General features: G+C 37.2%; 3 protein-coding genes and 1 non-coding gene across 5 annotated transcripts; all 4 read right to left on the bottom strand.

Annotated features, from left to right (window-relative positions):
• Window positions 1-1,458: 1,458 nt before the first annotated feature.
• Window positions 1,459-3,874, bottom strand: LOC103327165 (reactive oxygen species modulator-like protein). 2 transcript variants are annotated; one of them, XM_016792887.2, is made up of 3 exons: window positions 3,555-3,874; window positions 2,758-2,819; window positions 1,459-1,839 (listed from the first exon to the last, which is right to left on the bottom strand). In XM_016792887.2, exons 1-3 carry the CDS (start codon window positions 3,628-3,630, stop codon window positions 1,729-1,731), a joined length of 249 nt encoding a protein of 82 aa, XP_016648373.1. In that variant the 5' UTR covers window positions 3,631-3,874; the 3' UTR covers window positions 1,459-1,728. The 2 variants fall into 2 exon arrangements, with proteins under 2 accessions (XP_016648373.1, XP_008227675.1); XM_008229453.2 differs by having other exon boundaries at window positions 2,758-2,795; window positions 3,555-3,864.
• Window positions 3,875-3,992: 118 nt separating this feature from the next.
• TRNAE-UUC (transfer RNA glutamic acid (anticodon UUC)) lies at window positions 3,993-4,064 on the bottom strand. The gene has a single exon. It is a non-coding gene; the product is annotated as a tRNA-Glu (tRNA).
• A 208-nt stretch (window positions 4,065-4,272) lies between these two features.
• On the bottom strand, window positions 4,273-7,498 carry LOC103327205 (pentatricopeptide repeat-containing protein At5g27110). Its single transcript, XM_008229499.3, is given in 2 exon segments — window positions 4,273-6,511; window positions 6,513-7,498. Coding segments are annotated over 2 exon segments (2,085 nt in total). The 5' UTR covers window positions 7,221-7,498; the 3' UTR covers window positions 4,273-5,134.
• Window positions 7,499-9,697: 2,199 nt separating this feature from the next.
• Window positions 9,698-19,902, bottom strand: LOC103327166 (PH, RCC1 and FYVE domains-containing protein 1). The gene is made up of 9 exons (XM_008229454.2): window positions 19,378-19,902; window positions 17,882-17,968; window positions 16,739-16,828; window positions 15,752-15,832; window positions 15,412-15,606; window positions 13,191-15,329; window positions 11,515-11,661; window positions 10,604-10,989; window positions 9,698-10,299 (listed from the first exon to the last, which is right to left on the bottom strand). Exons 1-9 carry the CDS (start codon window positions 19,444-19,446, stop codon window positions 10,167-10,169), a joined length of 3,327 nt encoding a protein of 1,108 aa, XP_008227676.2. The 5' UTR covers window positions 19,447-19,902; the 3' UTR covers window positions 9,698-10,166.
• Window positions 19,903-20,890: the final 988 nt, after the last annotated feature.

Raw genomic sequence — 20,890 nt, 5'->3', positions numbered from 1 at the left:
TCGATTCTGACCAAAGAAAATAGGGGATTGTATTGAGAGAGGATAATCTTATTGAGATGAATAAGAGGGAGTCTTAAAAAAATGAATTCAAAGGCAGGGGGATTGGGCAGGATTGGAAAAAGCATGGCAGAGCACGTGGGCTAAGGGGAAAGTGCAATGTACTCGTTTGTATTGTAAGCTTGCTTTTTCTCCTCAACCGTTCAGATGGCTTTGCATGGCTAGGATTAATTCTTGTATAATGTTCTCATTTTACCGTTCTCACCTGATCCGAGCCCCAACTTTAATTGCATTGTGGGCTTATATCGCATATAATGTGCATCGATAGACACAAGGTTGAAACTAGTATATAATTTATGGTCGAATGAAGTCCAAGAAGACTTTTGAGTGAAATGAAAAATCAATACAGTAGTGACCTTTTAGTCCAGTGCCCTAAAAGTCACTTTTGGTTATTGTAGTTTGACACTTTAACCACTTTTGACCCGGTAGTTTAAATTCCGTCAGTTTTGACCATATAGTTTCATATTTATAGTAAGTCAAGGGCAAGAAGTTAGTATTCATGTTAATTTCTTTGATAGTGCAAGGGACAATTTAGTCAACCTAAAACCCACGAGTGTAAAAGCTCGTATTAAACTCTCCCTATTTCATATTAAGGCTTGAAATTGGCCATTTGAGTATAGGATTCTTAAAAAGTTGGGATTAGTGGTTGAATTTTGAGCCCTAATATAAAATTGGCCATTTGAATTGACGAAATTGCCCCTTGCACCGTCAAAGAAATTGACAAGAACACCAACTTGTTCCTGAATTACTACAAATACAAAACTACAATGACGAAATTAACAGAATTAAAACTACAGAGTCAAATGTGGTTGAAGTGCCAAACTATATGGACCAAAAGTAACTTTTGGCCTTTAATTTTATTTTCACTTCTTATAATGTTCATATTGAGGCATGTATCTGAAGAATGATTTGTAATTAAATAACAAGTTCAAACTTGGCAAGATGCATACCAATATAACATACATCAAACATCAATGATCAAACTTGCTCATTGATATTGCAATACAAACTTAATGAAAGTTGTGGTTGCAAGGACGTGACAACTTCTAATACAAGACGCCCCTGGAACCAAATTTTAAGCTATAAAAGAGACACTGAAGCTGCTACAATGTAGCACAACTTTTTGGGTCTCACTGGTACAGTACAAGTTGCTCTAAATATTCATGGCTTGTGAATCTAGAAGGAAGTATTAACGAGATACACAAGACTTCTACAATCAGCTAACCCAAAAGTGACTGATCCTTTTTCTTTCTTTTTTCACAAAGAAAGGACTAATGAGATGTCAAGAATCTTATACAATGAGCTAGCTAACCTACAAAGTGATGGACAGGAAAATACAATTATATGCATCCCAAGGTGAGAACAGGAGAAGAAATCATCAATTGAATTACTGGCATCACCTTAGAAATAAAATAAAAAGATAATAATTGCTGAGAGACAGAATATGTGAAGTATACAATCATATCATGGTGTGCAGCAACTGGAAGAAAAGATAAGCTACAGTCAAAATTCCAAAATAACATTAAAGGCATAAACAACAAAACATAAATATTGACTTTGAAGAAACGACTAATCACCACAACACACCATCTCCGTAGAACCTAACTTCATGCTCAAAAGCGGAACTTTGTAAACAGAACAAAATCAGTTCATCTTAATACAGGAAAGAGCTTAATTCCTCCCACAATGTATCAAGCTCCCAGCACCTAAGAAAAGACCGAACAGAGCTGCACTTGAAAGCGTTGTTTGTCCAACGTGCCTGATCTTCAGAAGCCCTGGCATCTGCATCAGCCAGAAGATATTTATGTCTAATTTCTCATTTGGCCAAGCATATATGGTACAATAAGCTCAATCATTATTAAGCTATGAGAACTACAACTACAGTTGATCCAGCAGTAACAGCTTAGTTAGAAAAGATATATACCCTTTCAAACTGATTGGCAAAGCTTGCCAACAAGGCCTAGGATATTTCTTTTCTAACCAAGCTATTCCTGCTGCATCAGTAGGGAAGTTGGCCCCAAGGGGTTGAAGAGAGTCAAACAGAGCACCTTTGTTTCCAGAGATACAACACTTTACCAATTGAGCTACCCCTTTGGGTTAAAGTTTTCTTATACATTTTTTTTTTTTAATAAGAAAAAGTTTTCTGATACTATTGACAGAATATCTTTTGAAGAATCAAAACCATGAAATTTCCAAACCTTGTGAAGACATTTAACAAATACTTCAAGGATTAATAAACTTTTTCTAACTAAACGCCATTATATTGGAGAGAACAATCGTTCTAAGGTCACTTCAGCAGACCTTCTGGAGCACCATTAAAACCATTTCAGAGAACGCACTTTAGATAACTTTTTTCTGTTATTTGACTGTTCTCTTAAAGATTTTTATGCTTTCGCCAAAGAAAAAGATGCAGAATATTGGAGAAGCATAAAAAAATTTATTCTTCCAAAATAGACTCTTTGCAAAGGTGTACTTGTAGCAGCTATGCCAAATGGACTCTAGCTTAAATAATTCACATTGATCAACCAAGGAATCCAATTTGTTTGAACCAAACTAAAAAACAAAATAATTTTGAGACCTTAAGAAAAAGAACATAAATCCTTCATCTAGGTCTTCTTATATATAAATAAAAAAAAGACAAAAGATGATAATGACTACAAGCTCTTGAGTGGAAGTTCAGCATGAGATCCGAGAATGTACCTTAAACCTTATAGCCTCATATGTCCCATACACCGAACCTGTACATACACATAAAAATATGACTGTATAACATTATGCAAATGACAAGGGTTAGAATTTCAAATCATGAACTAGTGATACAAGAAAAAACAAACATATGTTAACCCCTTTTTTCTCGAGCTAGCTGACTAATTTATCTTAAGTGATTTCCATCCTAGTTTTCATGGAATCGTGGCCAGAAAAGCTCTAGGAATTTTAGTAGAGGCAAAAATAATCGTGGCCGGAAAATATCATCTTCTAATTAAGTATCAAGCTCAGCATAAAACATTACAACAACAAAATGCTTTAACAAGAGCCCACCTACCATATACATATGCATCACGACGACACGGGAACATAACAAAACAGACTGAGCTATATCTATACAACAAGAATGTGCGCATATTTTAAGAGTAAAACTTTACCTAGTGACTGAAGACCCCCTGAAAACAAGTGTCAGAAAAAACCCCAATTTACAATAAAAACTAGAATGCCTCTAAATCGCTTTAATTTCCCCAGGCACATCAAAACAAACATAAGAACAAGCATTTACACGTTCCAAAAACATTCTTATAAATAAAATCCCAAGTGCCCAGATGAACAAAAAAGAAACTTGTAAAAGAGAAAAAGCACGATTCCACAAACCAAGATATGCAACAGATCAAAACAGAAAGAAAAAAACACAAAAATTAGGAAACATTTACATGTTCCTAAACCCTAACGCTAGAACAAAAGCAAGGGTTTCGAATAAAATTTGAAAAGGGATTTTAGAGAATTACCGACGGCACCACCGATGGCTCCACCGATTGCAGCTCCGGTTGCCACGCGTGTCAAGCAGCTATTTTCCTTAGCCATATCTGTCTGTGTCTCAAGCCTTTTGAGAATGCGTTTAAGCTTCTTTTGACTGAAGAATGATGATGATATGGAGAGAGAAAGTGGGTTTAGGGTTTTATTTATGGTTGATTTGGAGGAGAGGAGAGGAGAGGAGGGAGGACGGGGAGTGGGGCTCAAGTTGCTTGGCCAGCACACACGCAGCACGCAGCAGACCTTCCTAACTTGGACTTGGCGTCGTATCTGCTGTATTTGGATAAATCTTAAACACTTTAACTGAAAACCCTATTTTATTTATTTTTTGACCCAAAATTTTTTTAATTTAATTTATGAGGGAAATTGAAAATGAAATCGAACCAAAAAAGCAAGAGAAAAAAGTTCAAAAATTCCGTTGCCGGGAATCGAACCCGGGTCTCCTGGGTGAAAGCCAGATATCCTAACCGCTGGACGACAACGGATTTCTGTTCATTACCTCCAACATTATTTATATAAATTCTATTGTTTTTTGGAAGATAGGAACTCTTCTTTTGGGTTGTTAAATTGGCAGGTCTAAGCCCTCCTTATTAAACGCTGCATACATGTCCATTTCGTCATCATCTAGAATACAATTCAAAGAGAATGGCTTAGAGCTCAAGTGGTTAAGAGTATTTATCCTTACACCCGTAGTTTTAAGTTCGATTCCTCCCTTCCCTAATGTCACTTATATATAAAAAAATAAAAATACAGTTCACAGAGACTAGAGCATTTTTAGAAACAATGCTGAGTTTAACTCTAGGAGAGAGGAGGACTCCAATGTAGCTTAATAACCCTAAGAAATGAATAAGTTCTTTAGAAAACTTAAAATAAGAATGAACAATAAAAACAAACCGTATTAATTGAAGAAAGAAATAAACAGCTTCGTTGTTGAGATCGAACTGGGGTCTCCTGGGCGAAAGCCAGTAATCCTAACCGCTGGACGACAACGGATTCTGGACTAATCATTCAAGAATTCTTTGTTTGAAACCGTTGCATAATCAAAACACTTTATTCTTCAAATAACGTAACTCATTGCTAAAAATTTACATGGAATCCTTTGATATGTGCAGCCCTACAAAGAATTTAACATAACAAAACTTGTACGGCTTTCCAGAAAGGAGTGAATTTCTTTTCTCCCTTCAGTCCAGTACTTGGATGATTCCAACTTCTATAAGAGCGGGAGAAGATGTGTTATATTTTCCTCTGTCATATCTGCATCAAGGTGCCGATTATACTTGAAAACAGTGGTTGGCCATTCATCTTAAGCCCCAAGGATAACATCCTTGTTTCAGCACAGCTGCCAATTAGCAAAGAAGTCACCTCTACCTTTGAATTAGCCCATAACCAAATCTGCTATAAATCAAAGAACCAAAGTTCCATATCATATCTCCTTGCCCTCTGAAGGAACACAAAGTTCTATGGATCCTATACGAGGGATTCTGACCATATCCGTTTATTCTCCAGTGAAGTATACAAGTAAATGCTTCTATATAGTATAACCCATGCCTGCTGCTCAGTTTGAAAGCAGCTCATCTCTCTCCATGTGACTGGCAAGAAATGTGAGACATTCACATACCATTTCTGATTGTGGGTGGGACTTGTCTCCGACAAAGAAAGGGTGGATTTTCTTGTTAATCTCAATCCAGCTACACCCTGGATTTTTCCTTAATCCCAATTCTTTCATCTTCAATCTCACCTTCTTTACCTCATCCCATTTTTTGACAGAAGCATAAGTATTTGATAACATGATATAAGTTGAATGATCATCGGGATTCTTCTCAATTAGCAATCTTGCAATTTTCACACCCAAATCTAGATCTCTGTGCAAACGACATGCGGAAAATAGTGTGCTTAACAAGTCAACATCCTCCCTAATTTCTGAAGTTCTTTGGAGAATTTCGTAAGCTTCATTCAATCTTCCAGCACGTCCAAGAAGATCTATCAAGCAAGAGTAATGTTCTATTCTAGGTTTAATTCCATAGCTGGTGATCATTTGATTGAAATAGTGACAACCTTCATCAACTAGCCCCACATGGCTACAAGCAGATAGAACTGCAAGAAGAGTAACTCCATCAGGTTTTGCATTGGATTGCTGCAATTCACCAAAAAGCTTTAAAGCTTCTAAAGCTTGACCATGAGATCCATAAGCAGTGATCATGGAGGTCCATGAAACAAGATCTCTATCTGGTAATCTATTAAAAACATTAAGTGCTTCATCCACCGCACCACATTTAGCATACATGTCAAGGAGAGCCCCCATCAGTATTTCATTGGTTTCAAACTCACTATCAATTACAGTTCTGTGAATCTCCTTACCCTTTTCCAGTGCTGCTAGTTGTGAACAAGCCGATAAGATACTAGTTACTGTGATGGCATTTGGCCTTACACCAGCTTCTTTCATGTCATCATATATGGCCAGAGCCCCAAAATAATCACCCACTTTCACATATCCAGAAATCATAACATTCCAGGAAACTGTATTTGTCTTAGGCATCTTTTCAAAGACATTTTTAGCTGATGACACACTTCCAGACACGAAATAGAGATCAATAAGTGAGCTGTAAATGTAGATATCAGCCTCTATAAGGTTTCTTATCATGAATGCATGTATGAATTTTCCATGAAGCAGTTGGGCTGACCTTGAACAGGCCAACAATATGCTGCTAAAAGTAGTTAAAGTGGGACTCGTTCCTTCATGATTCATCCTTCTAAAAAGTTGGATACAAGATATACTGTCGCCAGTTACACTGTATGCTGCGATCATAGAATTCCAAGCAACCACATTCTTTATTGGGATTTGCTCAAAAACATCTTTAGCCATATCTAAACATCCGCATTTTCCATACATGTCCACAAGAGCAGAAGTAACAAAAGAATCCAAAACCAACCGAATCTTTTATCAACTCCTTGTGAATCGTCACACCTCTCTCCAAATCAAAAAGTCTTGCACATGATGAAATAACGGTTGTCAGCGTTACTGAATTAGGCGTAAAGCCAGAGTTCCTCATCTTTTCAAACAATTCCATTGCCTTTTGAGCTTGCCCATCTTGATAATAACAAGAAATTACAGTATTCCAACATGCCACATCCCTCTCAGGCATTTCATCAAACAGCCGTATAGCACAGTCAAACACGTTGCATTTAGCATACATGCACACAAGAGAGCTGGCAATCACAATATCTGATACGAAACCAGTCTTTATCAAATGGTTATGGATCATTTTCCCAAAACCAACTTGACCCAATGCACCACAGGCCTTAAGAACACTTGGATAAGTGTAACTATCAGGACCAATATAAGGGTAACGCAGCAAACTTTCAAAGAGCTCAAGAGCCTCAACGAACATGTGGTTCTTCGTGAAACCTGTCATGACGCCATTCCACAAGGAAATACTGGATGGGTTTTCGATGGATTGGAAAACAAGCTTTGCCCTGTCACAAAAATGGCAAGAGAAGTAAAAGTTTATGAGGTTTTTGCAGAGGGCATGGTCGTTCTGTAAGCCCAGAGTGAGCATCTTTTGGTGGATGAGCTTGCCTTGCTTCAGCGACTTGGAAATGATACATGTCCTTAAGAGACTTAATAATTTTGCGGCGTCCATTGAAGATGTAGCAGAAAAAAGCCGACGGGAATGACGGAAAATATTCTTTAATGCAACTTTAATGTAAGCGTGTGTGTGTGTGTTTTGTTGGTGGACGAAGAAATGGGGATGAAGTAGTCACTGATTTTGTGAAATAGCTGCGAGGGAGGACTGAAGAGTTAAATGTGATTGTCGTGAATAGCAACACATGCATACATATGCACTCACTCCAAAGCAACCGACCACAGCCAGCTACACTTCAGTTTCAAATCCTACCAGCATGCGTAGATTAGTACAAGGAATGGGTTATGTTTTAGTTGTGCCTAGTTTTAATATAAAAAAGCATGTAAAGTATGGTATGAGCTTTGACGATATTTTTTATGTTGAATTAACCCATGTTATTATATGACTTTGATTTCATACGGAATCCTATAATAAATCTTTTACTTCTATAAATTAAGTAAAATCATGTAATTACAATCTATTAAAATTATAATTAAAATCAATACATGAAATTAGGGAGCCAAAATGGTCTCGGCTTACAGACTAAATGGCCAGATTCAATCTCATGAAACTTGTGTAGAGAGAGAGAGAGAGAGAGAGAAAACCTATTCCCCTTGTAGTTTAGACTATCACTTGTATTTTTATTGATGGTTGATAGTTCCATGGTATTGGGGCATGGTGAGCTATGACTATGCTTAACAGCAAATCCTTGGGGTTTTTCTGACCACTTGCTCAGAATGTTTAGAAGGGAACTCAAATGGAAAAGGGATTAGAGTGTAGATGAGTTGCACATTTGTGTCAACATTATCTGTGATAGAAGATTCCTACAAAGCCAATAAGAGGATATGGAAGGGTATCCGTTTCTTTCCCATGCTTTGGACTCAAAATAATGGGCTTGGATCATAGGCTCACCCAAGTGGCTCATAATTGCTATTACTTGATGTCCACGCGTGGGCCTTGAGAATCTCCAAACCTTTCACACCACAATCCACTTGCAAGTCTCGGAGTATGGTTGTGACCCATAATTTTTTGGATCGAAATTGAGACCCACGAATTCCTATCAAATATGTCCGAAAATCAGGCCCAGTACTAACGTATCTATCTTGCTAATATTTTCTTTATAAACTGCCCCACGCACGCACCATACAGAACGGCCTGTATATGCAACCCAATTTTTCATTATTAGTATTATTGTTTTTGCTCAAACTAATTTTTCATTATTGACATGATGATTTATAGAAGAAATATTATTATTGGTTTCACTTTCTACTTACGTTAAAAACTTTATAATAAAAAATCAGTGATCGTCTCAACCTAGCATGGGTGGAACTAGCAACAAGGCTACCATGGGATCTAGCCCAGGTAGCCTTTAAAAAACATTTAAAAATATTATATGTATTTTAATGTGATTTCACTCTATAAAAGATTAGGGCCCGTTCGGTAACGTTTTTGGAAAATATTTTCCTAGAGAATGAAAACAAGACAATGAATTTGCATTTTCAGGAAATGAAAATATTTTTGGTAGATTAATTAGAAAACATCTTCAGAAAACAAAAACAATGAAAATGTGTCTGGTAGTACAATTTGAAATAATAATATGTGAGTTTATTTTTATGAAAACGTTTTCTATGAGAATGAAAACAACTTTTTTCTGTTTTCTACAAGTACACATGAACTTGTTTTCATTTTATGAAACATTCTCAGTGTTTTCTGCTTTTGAGCCACCGAAAGTGTTTTTGCCTCAATTTTTGTTCTTTGAAAATGAAAATCACCTCTTAAAACGTTACCGAACGGGGCCTCAATCTACCCAAATGTAGCCTAATAACCCATTGTCTACTCAACCTATAGGCTTATAATGATCTTATATTTAATTTGTTTGCTCATTTAAGAGCATCTCCAATGGAGCTGCCAAATAATATGTATCAAAATTGGATTTGATAGCTGATAACTGTAGTCAATGAAACTATGAACTAGTATAGTTTATATTATTTATTTTTGTTATTCACTAGAGAGGAGGAGTATTATATTGAGTTGCCTCAAGATTATCTCCTACATGAATCGAACCCAGATGCACTTGGAGAGTAGGGAGAGAGTTTGACCCACTTTTCACTGTGGTGTCACCCCATGTGCATGGTTTATTTGATTTAATGTATACTTTTATTTCTAGAAAAATTATAGAAATTATAAGTGAAAAAACCAAAAATTGAGCATTAGAATTTAAGCTAAAACTTTAGCTAACCCACTGTTGAAAAATTCTTGATTCTGCCCTTGCAATCTAGTGCACCACAACTATTCATTCCTTTAGTTGGGACGTCATTTTATTAATTAGGACTGACCACAGAGAATGAAAGAGATTTGCTCAAATTTTCATGTCGGAGATATTAGATTAATCAAGATTTGTCTTTCGACGTAAGTTTGTCTTTCGACATACAGTAATCAAGAAACTTATAGCTCAAGTGGTTACTTACTCATTAAAACCCCATTCCCCAATGTCATTTATATCAAGAAATAAAAAACCATCGCATTTCGACATATATTACAAGTTACAGCTGCTTATATCATTACCTGAACACATTTATAAACCATTGCCGAAACGAAAGAAACAAATCTGCAGATGCACTCGCTTATGGAATTTACATGGCGGCTGCTTTCCACAAAAGCCAGCAACCTAATAGGAATTTACATTTCTCACCCTCAAACCCCCACACAAGGAACATAGGGAAAAAATGGAATACAAACTCAAGGTGATAAAAAAAAAAAAAAAAAAAAATAGAGATCAAGGAAAAATGGTACAAAAAACAAAAGGCAATCAAACCCATCTAAATTCTCTCTCCTATACCAAGCCTTGCTTCTCTCAATCCTTTATAAGAATAAAAGCCAATGCTAATTAACCAGTACGACCTTAGTAACCAAAGCTTGAATCTGAAAAAAGATCATTTCATGTACAAATGACTGTTTCACATATCAGCGAGCCAAGTCCTCACTCCCGACGCCTACACTAGATTTGTCTACCATGCGCACATTGTATTGTTCATGCACTCTTGCCCGGTTCTCTGCCCACCAATCTTCTGCTTGTTTCTCACTAAATCGCTTCCGACTGCATTCAACAATGATAAAGAGTTGAATACTCTAAGTATACAGATTTTATGGTAAATTTATATAATGGATCTAAAAGACACTAAATCTCTCTATATTTACACATACACATATATACAGATGAAAATGTTTTCGTGCTAGACAATTTTATGTTGCAAAATATTTCTTGCCTGAAAGTGTAGCCCAAATTCATACGTGCCAGTCTGACAAGAAAACATTATCCTTGTATATATGCACTCCCATCAAAAAGAAAAATCCAACCACATGAACGCACATATATAGTTATGTAGGTAAGTACAGTATACCTGAAGCGGACTCGCTTGAGATCCTTTGCACCTCCTGGTAGGGAAGTCAGTGTAATATATACACCAGGCTCATCTTGCTCAACCCATTCAGATTCATGACGAGATTCGTTTTCTTTAATTCTATTCCCGTTTCTAGTTGCTACATCAGGATGGACTTGTTTGTTGTGACCTGAGCTGCGGGTACCAGTGGTGCCGGACCCATTAGAAAGAAACTGGCTATTTGATCCATTGGAGTCTGGTTCTTGACATGTTACTTGACCATTCAATCGGTCAGTCAAAGCACAAGAAACTTCATTGGAAGGATCAGAACCCAAGGAAGAAGCAAGAGAAGGTGATTTAATATTCCGCACTGCTCCAACAGGCAGCCTTTCAGCCATGTCCTTCAACTGGTCACCATATAGGAAACACAAAATGAACCATCAGCAAGACTAGGCCAACCAGAGCATAAGTGAAAATACACAGTAAGCTTTATTACAACGGTCTGACCACTTAATAGATCTCCAGAACTGACTCGGGAAAATTACATCGAACAGTAGATAATTTACACGTGACAATGAAACATCACCCATGTGGTTTAACATGTAAAACACATTTGTTATGACGTGAGATAGAACAACTTGAATATCTAGCAGAGATACTAACCAAGCAGCCACTACATGTCAAATGAAAACCATAAATCAAACTGAGGTGAACCCATTTCTTTACTATTTCTGGTAAAAAATAACTCTAGCTAGAATTCAATCGTGTATTTATCAAGAACAATTATTTATCAATCTAACTAACTGACTACATTTGACACAATGGTTGGAAAATAACAATTATTTGTCAATCTAACTAACAGGCTACATTTGACACAATGGTTGGTGAATTTCAATGACTATTTTACCAACACACATAAACATCTATCTTACTTGGGCAGTAAGCGACTGGATCACTTCCTTTGCTGCTTTGCATTTTGCAGTCTCTGCACCCGCAATTGCTATTGCTTCCTTCAGCTGCTTAGTTGTTCTTTCCAGCTCAACCTCTTGTAGTTGGGCTTTTCGAGTAAGACTTTCAACCTAAGAGATAAAAACTAGTCAGACATAATGCACAAAGACAAAATTGAACAAGCCTAATATGAATGTTGGGTCCTAGATAATGAATATGAAGGGTAAGGACAGCCCAACAACATTTCTTAGATCAAATTAGAATCATAAAATCAATTATTTAAGAAAACAGTCATGTTGCTACAAATTGAAAAACTAACATGATTATTTCAATTGCTTAATTTTTCTCTTTCCTTTGTTTTCTCTCTTGCTGTGTTTCTTATCTTATCTAAGAAAACAATCATTTTCTATTTGAAAAACTAACATGATTGTTTCACTTTCTAGCTTTTGCTCTTTCTTTTTCTTATTGTTAATTGCTTAGTCACTTGAGCACAAAAACTCATGCATCACTGTCTGCCTCTAATTTGAAAATAACAAAATTCAAATTCAATTACCTGTTGATGAATTTTTGTCCAGAAAAATTATGGCTAGTTGCCATCTTGATTTTTTTGAAATTCTATCGCTTAGTAAATTATATTTGGCACTCATTTGATCAGAAGGCATATTTCATCTTTGTGTCAAGAAACAATTTCTTTTGTTGGGAGGGGAGGGGGATTTTGGTATCTACTATTGCACTGTATATAGTTATTATCATAAATTCAAAAAGTTGGACAGACTTTCTTGTGGTTGCTTGAAATTCTTGCAAGCTAAAATAGCTGACTAATTTACTTCCTAAACCACTTACTTTATGCTTCGCCTTGTACCCTATCAATAAGCACTTGCCTAATCGTTCACCAAAGATAGATCATAGGTGGATGCCCTAAAAATCCTGGCCAATCCAACTACAAATACATTAAGTTTAGATGGAACAAGCAAGTCAACCAAAAACCATTTCAGCCTGTTTAAAGTATTTTAAAATCCCTATCAACTCAGACCTGAGAAAATAACTATCATCATAAAAAATTGGTTAGGTATCAGTTCGAAATTTGGTTTGCACAATGTCAAACCCAAAAGAACATAACTGACCCATGACGGACCTGAAAGAAACTCTTAACCTACGTGCTCCTATGTTAGTACATATGTGACAGTCATATAACACATTTACGGTAAACCACAACACCAAACTAACCACTTTATGCTGGAATTGTTGCTACTGATTTGAAGATAAAAGGATGTTCACCAATCTCTTCCTTCACTGTTATGCATCATTTAAAAGTTTAAGTAGCCTTTCATACAATTGAGAGGCATTTACTTGAGAATTTTAAGCATCAGACCAGCAATGAAATATCATGCTTGCCTATAGTAATCCACATATTCATCAGGACACATTTCAAATACTGGTTGTTTAAATTTTTAACATTTCTATCCAAAATGAAATATGTTAAGTTGAAATTAAGTGGTACAGAGGTCCATAGACAAATATTTATTTCATCAATAAAAATTGGTGAAAGGAGAAAAAGACAATCAAGTAAACAAGCTCAATTTTCACAAGCAGCTGGCTCACTAGAGCGCTGCACACCTTTGCTCTACTTGTGCAAAATAAAATGAAAAGTAGTGGGTACCTGTGATCGCAGTTTGATAACCTCCTGGCTAAGGCTTTCATTTGTCCTTTTAGCATCATCTACAACAATCTTTGGTGATGTAAGTCCACCCAGAGTTGGAGTTGGGGTTGTAGAACGAGGTGGGCTGGGTCGCCTCGAAATTGGGGATGTGGCTCGAGAAACAATTCTTGATCCAGGGACAGAAGCTGAGAAAAACTTCTTCGATGACCCAAATACTGGATTAAAAGATTTAGAAATATTGAGAGCTCCCCACTGTGAACCTCCATTTGGAACAGGTGAGACTCGACTGCTGTTAAATTCTAGTTTCTTATTTTTCTTTGAAGAACGGGTTTCCACATGCTTCAGAGATTCCATCGAAGAAAACCTGGCAAGTTGCACACGAGATCTGGAGTCCAATTTATCATCTTTATCAATAAGCTCATTTGACCCCTGATTGATACTTCCTCTTCTGCTCATAGAATTTTGCGATGAAGTATCAGTTTCAGCAGCTTTTCTCAGTTTATTAAAGCAGTTATCACAGACACGATAAGGTTTGTTGGGGTTTGGTGCCATAGAAGCCTTAAGTGACTTCTTACTGCTGCACGAATGACAAAACACAAGCCCACAGTTATAACAATTATGGCGCTTTCTTTTAAAGTTAAATGGAAGGCGGCAACCCGAACACATTGACTGATCAACTCCTGAAACCCATTTATGAAGGCAGATAGCTGCAGTAAAATTAGCACCACAAGCAATACTTTTGACTTGTTTATCTTTCAGAGCTTCAACCAATGTTGGGGAACTCCGATCATCTATATTCCCATGACCTAAACGACCATTTGCTCCTTTTCCCCAAGTATAAACTTCAGTTCTTGAAGTTAAAACTGCAACATGATAGGCACCACAAGCAATCTCATCCACACGACTCTTCAAGAGCTTTCCCTCAACTCGAGTGGGGAGCTTTCCATCAGCTTGAGGATTTCCTAACTGACCATAAACAGGACTGCCCATTGTGTAGACATGGCCAGACGTTGTAAGTGCAACGGTCATACTATGTCCACAAGCTACTCGACAAAAGTTGGGTTCTACAAGAGCAGCAACACAGGTAGGCACAAGTTTTGCTTCCTTGTCACCATGCCCAAGCCTACCCTTATCACCATCTCCCCAAGTGAACAACTTTCCTAAAGAACAGTTACTGGAACTTGAATTCCCAACCATGACTTCTACAACGGCAGCAGTATGCCAAACACCACAAGCTGCTCGCACAGTGCGAAGGCCCTTTAAGTTTTCCACTTCCCGGGGAATTGAAACACTTTTTCGATCTCCATGGCCTAGAACACCAAAAGTACCATCACCAAAAGTAAACAATTGCCCAGCCGAGGTTACAACAGCTGTGTGCCAGGGTCCACAAGATATTGATGAGACATGTATACCCTCCAAGGGTCCATTCACCTTTTTAGGCACCCAGTGACTCACTTCATTTCCATGTCCAAGTAGACCAAAATTGTAAGTTCCATCACCCCATGTGTACAGATCACCAGAAAGGGTAACAGCACAAGTATGGTACTCACCACAAGCAACAAGATCAATGTTCATATTACTAAGTGCATCAATGAGCTTTGGATGCAAAACGTCAACATCAACACCATGCCCAAGCCTGCCTCCAGATTCCTCTCCCCAAGAGAAAATCTCCCCTTGCTTAGTCACTAAAGCAGCATGTCGTCCACCACAGGCAATGTTTTGGACATCAAGTACAACTGCAGATTCTAAGGCTTTGGGCAACAAAGAATCCATTTTTGCACCATTACTACTTCCAACTCTATGAGAACCACCACCCACAACACCATCTCCTGTGCCTTCTCCCCACATGAAAACATCCCCCAAGGCATCACCATCATCATGTCCAGATCCTTGGCTTGATGAGCTAACAGCACTGGATAGACTAACTCTAAAAGCATCCATTGCCATTGCCTTCATCTGCCCATGTACACTATCTGAGCCACCAGATGACACAGAATGTACTGAACCACTGGCTGAATCTGAAGGGAAGAAACCCTTGGGAGGAACAGCATACAGTATAACATCTGATAGTGCCTTATCCAGACCATTTTTAGGAGGACTTTCATATGGACTATGAAGGCGAAGGTGATCTGCACTATCCTGAATTGAACAAAAGACAAAGGATTTAATTCAATTTTCAGCATAAGTGAAGAAAAGTACACAAAGGAACAAGAAACCATACCTTCTGCAAGCTATCATTACTACCAAATGGAGAATTAAGAGGAGAACTTCTACGCGTGTATGTTCTAGGACTATTGACTTCAGATGGAATTCCATCACTCCTTGACTCTGTTCTCCATTTTCGATGATGGCTGCGGGATATCAATGCTTTTAAACCACTAAACCATACGTCAGCTTCATCTTTATCCTTACAAATCTGCAGATGAAACAGATCACTAAATTTAAGAAAACAATAGTAAAAGCTTACTAAATTTAAGAAAACAATAGTAAAAGCTTTCTAATTTGACAGTAGAATAGAAGCTATCATACGAAGACCTGGATATAAGTAGAATAAATCTTACCAAATCTAGTGATCTGTCATTATATATTAAAGAAAATGACTGATACTCCTTCTCAAGGCGTGGATACCTTTGAAAGATTGGCTGGAAGAATGAGAGACCATGTTTGATCAGTACAAAATAGAAAAACTTCTGACTTGACAACAATTATCTTTCTATTTTAAGCAAAACTTAATATCAATTTCCTGCAGATGTATGAACACATGGAGCTTCTGGTTTAAATAAAACACAAACAAAAATCAATCATGGGAAAAAACATATGCAGGCATAATCACTGAGATGCAATAGTGATAATGAGAACGCACGAGTTTTACACGTATCACAAAATAACAATACTTCAAAAAAAAATTACAAAGGAACCACTGTTAGAACACCAACAAATTTAAGGAGAAAGAGCAAGAAACGGCATATGAGCAGCAAAATTCAAGGCTTCCTACGATCCAGAATGGCATGATCGAGAGACAAAAGATAGAAAAAAGAAAAACAGGTAAACTTGTACCTCATTCTTCAAAGTGCAAAGTATGCTCTAACGTAAGCTATAAGCTTCAAGAACAAGGGGAATCACTGGTCAAGCAATGGGTATCAGCACAACTGCATCCTGATTAATGCATTGGTGCACTAAAGGAGCAAGAAGTTGGCAAGTAGGACAACTAACTGGGGCCCATTACACACACAACTTATCTAAAAAGAGTAGCCAAAATAAGGTGCAGGCTGAGGTTAAAACAGATGTAACTGATTCTATCCAACTCCAAATCAGCTTATGCAAGGTTTGGACAAAAATGATGGCTAATATGTACTCTAATTCTTGTGAATACAAAATTTACAAGTAATCAATCAAAATAATAGCAACCTTTTGAGGGTTGCAACCATCTTTCAATCACAAAAATCATCACATTATGTAGCCATGCAACCACATTGTTAATATTGATTAATATATTAACGAACATGTGAAGTACAGATATACAGATGTCTTAACAGTGAGACACTTACAGTGCGTTGCCCAGTAATAATTCTAGACACGTGGCTTAGCTTAAGGTGCTTTTCCTCTTTCCCAGAGAACCATATTAGAACTGACTCATCCTGAAAGCAAGAATGCAAAGACGGGTCATGAAACTACTGTATTGAAGAGTGCACAACTTTTAACCACAGTTACATGCCAATGAATAAATATCATATAAGACTGTTGATAATAAACCAGCATAGGGGTAGCTAATTACTTTAATACTACCTGATTCAGCCTGATTTATTTGTTGCTGAATAGATGTTAATGTAGTTAAATCTTCCTCTGTTCAAAGATGGCACTAAAGCTACTATAACTTTAACTTTCTCAATTTGTTACTTGGCACTTGAGTTGGCACAAATTACAATACTATCATCTCATATGGATATTGAGTGTTTAGAACTCTGTATGACTACTTTTAGAAACAATGAATACAGCTAAAAGCATTGTTGCATACAGCTAAAACCAACAATGCTTTAGCTGTCAATAGACCTACTTGCAGAAATTTTATTGTTTTTATTATCCAATTCCTTACAATGAGACCCTTTCTGGGTGAGTAAAAGTACTATTGAGGTGCGTAAAAGTTATATGGCTCTGCATTTCTGAGAGATAAATAGAGTTGCAGAAGAAAATAATACTATAACGCCCACCGATATGCGGAAAGAGGTTTCAACAATGAGAAATAACCTAATTACAGAGCTAGAATCTCTGATCATCAGTTCCTTTGTGCTCTAATTTATAGTTTTGGATTTACCCTTTTAAGGAGATTTTTTTGTTTCCAATGCATGGTGTCACACATACAAGACAGACCACATTATTCCACACTCCGTCTGTTAAAGCTGTCTTCGATTTGGGACAAGGTTGGGCTAAGATCCCATAATTATGTATGGGTTTGAGGTGGGCTCCTGGGTCCCAAAACCAACCCATTCTCATACCTTTTGGGGGTGAGGGGCAGAGAAGAAATCTAGTTTCAAATGAACTGATTATCAGAAAGGAAAAACATTCAAATGGGGGAGAAAAGGATGCGTATGATATTGTTGCAAGGAAAAGAAAAGAACAATATAGATATGAAGAAAGGCAGACACACATACCATATTACAGTAGTAAATCAGGAAATTCAGGACCAAACTTACATTGGAAAGACGGAAGGGACAAAACTTAGGCTTCCCCCTTCTTCCATACTTGAGCAAGTATGCCCCCTTCTTCAGAGCAGTAATAGCCTGTATTAAAGAACAATCAAGAATCTAAGTTAAGCATATTCAGCACATTTGCATATGGGAAGAAAATACTAAGAAGAAGAACTATAGAGAAGTACAGGAAAAGATAAGTAAATTGCATATGCATTAATCACCTAGCTATATAAAATATGAAGAGAAAATAGATATATTAAGGAAGAAGTGCATAAATATGGAGCAAGAATTCAAAATGAGTTCTAGTATTACGATTCCTTTTAAGACTTCATATTGAGTTTCACCATATTTAATATTTTCCAGAAACCCATAATCTTATATAGCGTAATAATCATGGGACCAGGTAATGTCATGGTGAGGCCATACTAAATTTAATCGATAGATAATCAAATTGAATTAACTAAAGATGACAGTAACCACTCCCGACAATTCACTCTTTGGGAAGAGTAACATATCGGCAAGGGAGGATTCGGATGAGGGAGAACGTTCTGATTCTCCAGATCTAAAAAAAAATTAATTCGTTTTCATCATCATTCAATTATTGCCACAGATTATCATTAAAGAAAGATCCTATTCCACTAACCCCCTTTCTTCTTCATCTGCTTCTCCTTCTTTTCTGTTTTTTGGTTCTTTTATTTTAATTTTTGCTTTGGTATCCCATGGTCACTACCCGGTACCTTTTGAATGGATACAATTATACTGAAACCACTTCAAACATCCTTCATGTTTTCCAAATTATGTGCATCAGCCATCATCATTTGCAAGGAACAAATACTGCTGCTGATCCAGTTTCAGTTCCCTGACCTTCTCATATTTGTATGCCACTATATAGAGAAAATTCGTTGTCTGTGATAAAACAGTGAACACCATATAAAAGATTACAGCAACAGATAGCTGACCAAGACTTACTCAGATTGATGATCAATTTAATTGGTGTTTTGCATTCTTTTATGTACAAGGTAACCGCAACCCCATTGATAGACTCATAAAGTAAACTACATTCTGTCATTGCTGAGCTTAGAGCAACCAAACCCAGCCCCCAATCCATATCTCAAAAGGCAGCAAAATGAAAATACCAATAACATGACCGGAAGAAAAAGAAACCAGGCATTGCCTGATTAGCCAATGTTTAAAAACAGGAAAAACTGAAACAGATAAACCCAGTAAGTTACAATCTCCTTCAACAATTTATTTCACGCTAAAAGCAACACAATGCTACTTGATGACATTGAAGAAAATCCGAAACAGCATCATCATCACCACCAAAATAGCATCCCATACCACAAGACAAACCACTCAACTTGAGGTTAATGATATCTTCAAATTCGTTTAAGTAAATTATTATACACTAGGCATTCAACATTTCAGCTAATCCATTAAAACTGCAGATGATCCAACTGAAACCGCAAAAGAATCGAAAACAATTCGTAGAACAATACCTGCTCGATGTCTCTTTCGACCGGCCCGGTCCTGCTAAGATCGGAAGGCATCCTATCAGTCCGCGACATTTCTTCTTCTCCTCAAAAGCCCTAAACAACTCTAAATTCTAAACCCCAATCCGGGACTCATTCACTTTCAAAACCAAACACTGCCATTGAACGATTCTCAACTCAGTCTCCAAGTCCAACCCCATATCCTCGCTCCCAAACAGCTCCAAATCGCCACCGACACTTACATCTACCATCGTAGCCACTTTACTTCAACTCCAATTTGCTCAGCTTCAGCTGCCGAACTGTACAGAAATCAAAGGCTTGGAGTCTTCGAGTGAAGTCCACAAGCTTCGTCCAGTGTGAATGAAACCAAGAGAGAAATGAGGCGAGAGTTTAGTGTTTCCGAGAATTACGGAATCGGTGACTTGGTGAGTCACAGACTTACTGACTCGAGTCAGTGTGAGAGAGAATCCAGGCGAAAAAGTGAGGGAAAAGGTGAGAAAATCCAGGTGAGTATGATCTGATTTTGATTATGAGTTGCAGAAGAGAGAGAAACAGCTTTAACTCCAGAGAGACAGAGAAGAGGGAGGGGGGAGAGAGAGAGAGAGAGAGGTGGAATTATATTTATTTTTAAATTTTTTTTTACATATGAGAAAGTGTAGGAAAATAATAAAAAGATGCTGAGAGCTCGAAATAGAAAGGAAAAAAAGGTAGGAGGAGGAGAGGATTATCTCAATTTTCTTTTGACACTTGCTTTTTGGTCTTTCTGTCTCTTCATTCTCTCTGTTTTGTTTGAATAATAAAATAGGACCCAAAAAAAATTCCGTTATCCATTTTTTTTTTTTAGTAAAAAATTATGTCTTCTTATTAGAGCACTTCCACTCCTATGGAAAGGGCAAAACAAGAGTAGTCATTATTCATAAAATAGTGGCAACCCTTGCAATTTTGTTTTCACCTCGATGGGCAAGAATATGGCAATTACTATTCACTTTAATTTATTTTCTATTTTTTATACTTAAACTTTAAAAATTAATTTTATTATTTAAACTTTATAGAAAAAAAAATTGAAAATTTTTTGGTATTTTTTTTCAATTTTTATTACATAAAAAATGGCAGTCATTAGATTGCAATGGAAAATTTGATCGGACACTCCAGGTGATGCCACGTGTCTTGTAGCGATGGAAAACAAATTTGAAAAGCGCACTGAGGCCACCTGGCGTTAGCACAACGTCAAGAAACCTAGGCAACAAAGCAGGCTAGATTTGCCTTTGGGCTTGCCCAGGTTGGTGGCCCCACGCCTTGCTCAGGGATGCTTTGTGCGTGCTAAAATCGTCACACAAGCCTAGGGCCCCTCCTACCGGGCTAAAACCTTGCGGTGGAAGTGCTTTTAGGTGAGTGCACTCCTATATGGATTTGATTTCACCCTCAAACTGCCATTTTATATCAATCAACCGTTAAGTGATAAGTTACGGAATGAGGGATGAAATCAAAACAAATTAAACAATTGTTAAACGATTTGGTT

Source organism: Prunus mume, linkage group LG3 (genome assembly GCF_029339155.1).
Source record: "Prunus mume cultivar Tortuosa linkage group LG3, ASM2933915v1, whole genome shotgun sequence".
Taxonomy (NCBI): Eukaryota; Viridiplantae; Streptophyta; class Magnoliopsida; order Rosales; family Rosaceae; genus Prunus; species Prunus mume.
This window is presented reverse-complemented; position numbering and strand designations above follow the sequence as displayed.

What these genes read in the sequence shown, in the direction of transcription:
- LOC103327165 (XM_016792887.2), bottom strand. Translation starts at nt 3,630, where the DNA reads ATGGCTAAGGAAAATAGCTGCTTGACACGCGTGGCAACCGGAGCTGCA. An exon ending in AGCCATCGGTGGTGCCGTCG is followed by an intron (nt 2,820 to 3,554) that starts GTAATTCTCTAA and finishes AATGTTATACAG; the next exon opens with TCATATTTTTATGTGTATGT. An exon ending in ATGAGGCTATAAGGTTTAAG is followed by an intron (nt 1,840 to 2,757) that starts GTACATTCTCGG and finishes TGGCTGATGCAG; the next exon opens with ATGCCAGGGCTTCTGAAGAT.
- LOC103327166 (XM_008229454.2), bottom strand. Translation starts at nt 19,446, where the DNA reads ATGTCGCGGACTGATAGGATGCCTTCCGATCTTAGCAGGACCGGGCCG. An exon ending in TCGAAAGAGACATCGAGCAG is followed by an intron (nt 17,969 to 19,377) that starts GTATTGTTCTAC and finishes TCTTTAATACAG; the next exon opens with GCTATTACTGCTCTGAAGAA. An exon ending in GTAATGATAGCTTGCAGAAG is followed by an intron (nt 15,330 to 15,411) that starts GTATGGTTTCTT and finishes TGTTCAATTCAG; the next exon opens with GATAGTGCAGATCACCTTCG.